The 2,157-nt window shown below is 47.3% G+C and overlaps 1 protein-coding gene across 1 annotated transcript; it reads left to right on the top strand.

Annotated features, from left to right (window-relative positions):
- The first annotated feature begins 290 nt into the window (after positions 1–290).
- Positions 291–1,302, top strand: LOC117482460 (tubulin alpha chain-like). Its single transcript, XM_034130558.1, has one exon. It carries the CDS (start codon positions 375–377, stop codon positions 1,266–1,268), a length of 894 nt encoding a protein of 297 aa, XP_033986449.1. The 5' UTR covers positions 291–374; the 3' UTR covers positions 1,269–1,302.
- The last annotated feature ends 855 nt before the right edge of the window (positions 1,303–2,157 follow it).

The following is a 2,157-nucleotide window of genomic DNA, read 5'->3' as shown; positions in this document are numbered from 1 at the left end:
CTTTTGCACAAGAATCAGCCACTAGGCTTCCTTTTATGATAGTTCATTCACAGAATCCGAAAGCTGGTCAGTACATTTAGAACAGAAGTCAATTTTGCTGAATCGCATTCAAAGCCCTCCATGGTATGGCACCCTCTTATCTCTGATCTGTTTTCATTGAATCTATATGTTTACATGCTGTGCACTAATACGCTTTTTTATCATTAGCTGTGAACCCTTGGCACTGCTGTCTTTGTATTATATAAATACATTTATTATTATTATTTCATGATTTTCTCTTTTTCTTTCAGTCGGACCAGTGCACCGGTCTTCAGGGTTTCCTGGTGTTCCACAGCTTCGGAGGGGGCACCGGCTCTGGTTTCACCTCCCTGCTGATGGAGCGTCTGTCCGTCGACTACGGCAAGAAGTCCAAACTGGAGTTCTCCGTCTACCCAGCTCCCCAGGTGTCCACCACTGTGGTGGAGCCCTACAACGCCATCCTGACCACCCACACCACCCTGGAGCACTCTGACTGTGCCTTCATGGTTGATAATGAGGCTATTTATGATATCTGCCGTAGAAACCTTGATATCGAGCGTCCCTCTTACACAAACCTGAACAGGTTGATGAGTCAACTTGTGTCCTCCATCACTGCCTCCCTTCGTTTTGATGGTGCCCTCAATGTTGATCTGACAGAGTTCCAGACCAACTTGGTGCCCTACCCCCGTATCCACTTCCCTCTGGCCACCTATGCCCCTGTTATTTCTGCAGAGAAAGCTTACCATGAGCAGCTCTCATTGGCAGAAATCACTAATTCCTGCTTCGAGCCAGCCAATCAGTTGGTGAAATGCGACCCACGCCACGGTAAATACATGGCCTGCTGCCTTTTGTATCGTGGTGATGTCGTTCCCAAAGACGTGAACGCTGCCATTGCCACCATCAAAACCAAGCGCTCCATCCAGTTTGTGGACTGGTGCCCCACTGGTTTCAAGGTGGGCATCAACTACCAGCCGCCCACTGTAGTTCCTGGTGGAGACCTGGCCAAGGTCCAGAGGGCTGTGTGCATGCTGAGCAACACCACTGCTATTGCAGAGGCCTGGGCTCGGCTGGACCACAAGTTTGATCTGATGTACGCTAAGCGTGCCTTTGTGCACTGGTATGTGGGTGAGGGTATGGAGGAGGGAGAGTTCTCTGAGGCCAGAGAGGACATGGCCGCTCTGGAGAAAGATTACGAGGAGGTTGGAGCTGATAGCCTGGGAGATGAGGATGAGGAAGGAGAGGAGTATTAGAAAGGCAAACATTCCGCTTTATTGATCTCTGATCCATGCTGTTTTATTAATGTCAAGAAAATAAAGTTGTTCAAGGTTCTTTATCAAGGTTCTTTATTGTCAATCTGACATAGCTACAGAGTAATTATGCAGTTGAAAATCTTATGTCACAGGCTTCTCCAACAATGCAACATAATAACATAATAACAATAAGAGCATGAGCAATACAAAAATAATAATAGTTATAAAAATGAAATAAAGTTATGATGTGGAATAGTGCAGTACGAGTCTATATACAAGTTATTGGAATGATATATATATATTAGGTATTAGATACATAATACTGAGTAGATGAATGTTTGATGTTGTTTCAACAGTTCAATTTTTTAACAGTCTCACTGCCCGCGGGAAGAAACTGTCTCTGAATCTTCTTGTCCTTGCCAGGATGCTGCGGTAACGTCTGCCAGACGGCAACAGAAAAAACAGTTTGTGGCTGGGGTGATGGGGGTCTTTGATAATCCGTAGTGATTTCTTCCTGAGCCGCTGGGAGTAAAGGTCCTCCATGGATGGCAGCTCCGTCCTGGTGATGTGCTGTGCAGTTTTCACCACCCTCTGTAAAGCCTTACGATCGAGGTCGGTGCAGCTGCCGTACCAGGCCGTCATGCTGCCAGTCAGGATACTCTCTATCGTGCACCTGTAGAAGTTGCAGAGTATCCTGGAATCCATTTTGAACCTCCTCAACCTGCGGAGGAAGAAGAGCCGCTGTCGAGCTTTCTTGGTGATGGTGGTGGTGTGAAGAGACCATGTCAGGTCCTCAGTGATGTGGACCCCAAGGAACCTGAAGCTTTTGACTCTCTCCACCGTAGTCCCATTGATGGCGATGGGGGCGTGTCCCTCTCCCTGCTGCTTC

The sequence above is a fragment of the Trematomus bernacchii genome, unplaced genomic scaffold (assembly GCF_902827165.1).
Source record: "Trematomus bernacchii unplaced genomic scaffold, fTreBer1.1, whole genome shotgun sequence".
In the NCBI taxonomy this organism is placed as follows: domain Eukaryota; kingdom Metazoa; phylum Chordata; class Actinopteri; order Perciformes; family Nototheniidae; genus Trematomus; species Trematomus bernacchii.
Note: the sequence above shows the minus strand (reverse complement) of the source record. Positions and strands in the feature narration are given on the sequence as shown.

What these genes read in the sequence shown, in the direction of transcription:
- LOC117482460 (XM_034130558.1), top strand. Translation starts at nt 375, where the DNA reads ATGGAGCGTCTGTCCGTCGACTACGGCAAGAAGTCCAAACTGGAGTTC.